The 300-nt window shown below is 68.3% G+C and overlaps 1 protein-coding gene across 1 annotated transcript in view; it reads right to left on the bottom strand.

The window, feature by feature from the left end:
• The window catches only part of LOC103780646 (sorting nexin-27-like), a gene marked incomplete at its 5' end in the record, with an annotated part of 1,123 nt that extends 934 nt beyond the window's left edge, over positions 1-189 (bottom strand). The window contains one exon of the mRNA XM_008948336.1: positions 40-189. Coding sequence (XP_008946584.1) covers positions 40-189 — 150 coding nt within the window. The remainder of the gene's footprint in view (positions 1-39) is intronic.
• Positions 190-300: the final 111 nt, after the last annotated feature.

The raw sequence follows: 300 nt of genomic DNA on the forward strand, positions 1-300 counted from the left end.
CCCAAGGCCCCGGGGGCCTGGGCGGAGCCCCTCCCTCACCTCCAGCTGCCCCTCCTCGGTGCAGGCGTGGAGTTTAAAGTGCTTGATGCTGATGGCAGTGACGACGTGTCCCTTGCGCCGGGAGTCGCAGGAGCAGTGGGGGAAGATGATCTCGTTGTAGCCCTCGCAGCTCCGCAGCATGTTCAGGTACTGGAGGGAGAGCCGTGGGGTCAGCCCCCACCTGCCCCCCCTCTGGCCTCAGCCCAGCCCCAGGAGGCTGCATCACCCCCCGAGGGGAACCGAGACCCCTCTGGCTGCTGG

The sequence above is a fragment of the Merops nubicus genome, unplaced genomic scaffold (genome assembly GCF_000691845.1).
Source record: "Merops nubicus isolate BGI_N331 unplaced genomic scaffold, ASM69184v1 scaffold37849, whole genome shotgun sequence".
Classification (NCBI taxonomy): Eukaryota; Metazoa; Chordata; class Aves; order Coraciiformes; family Meropidae; genus Merops; species Merops nubicus.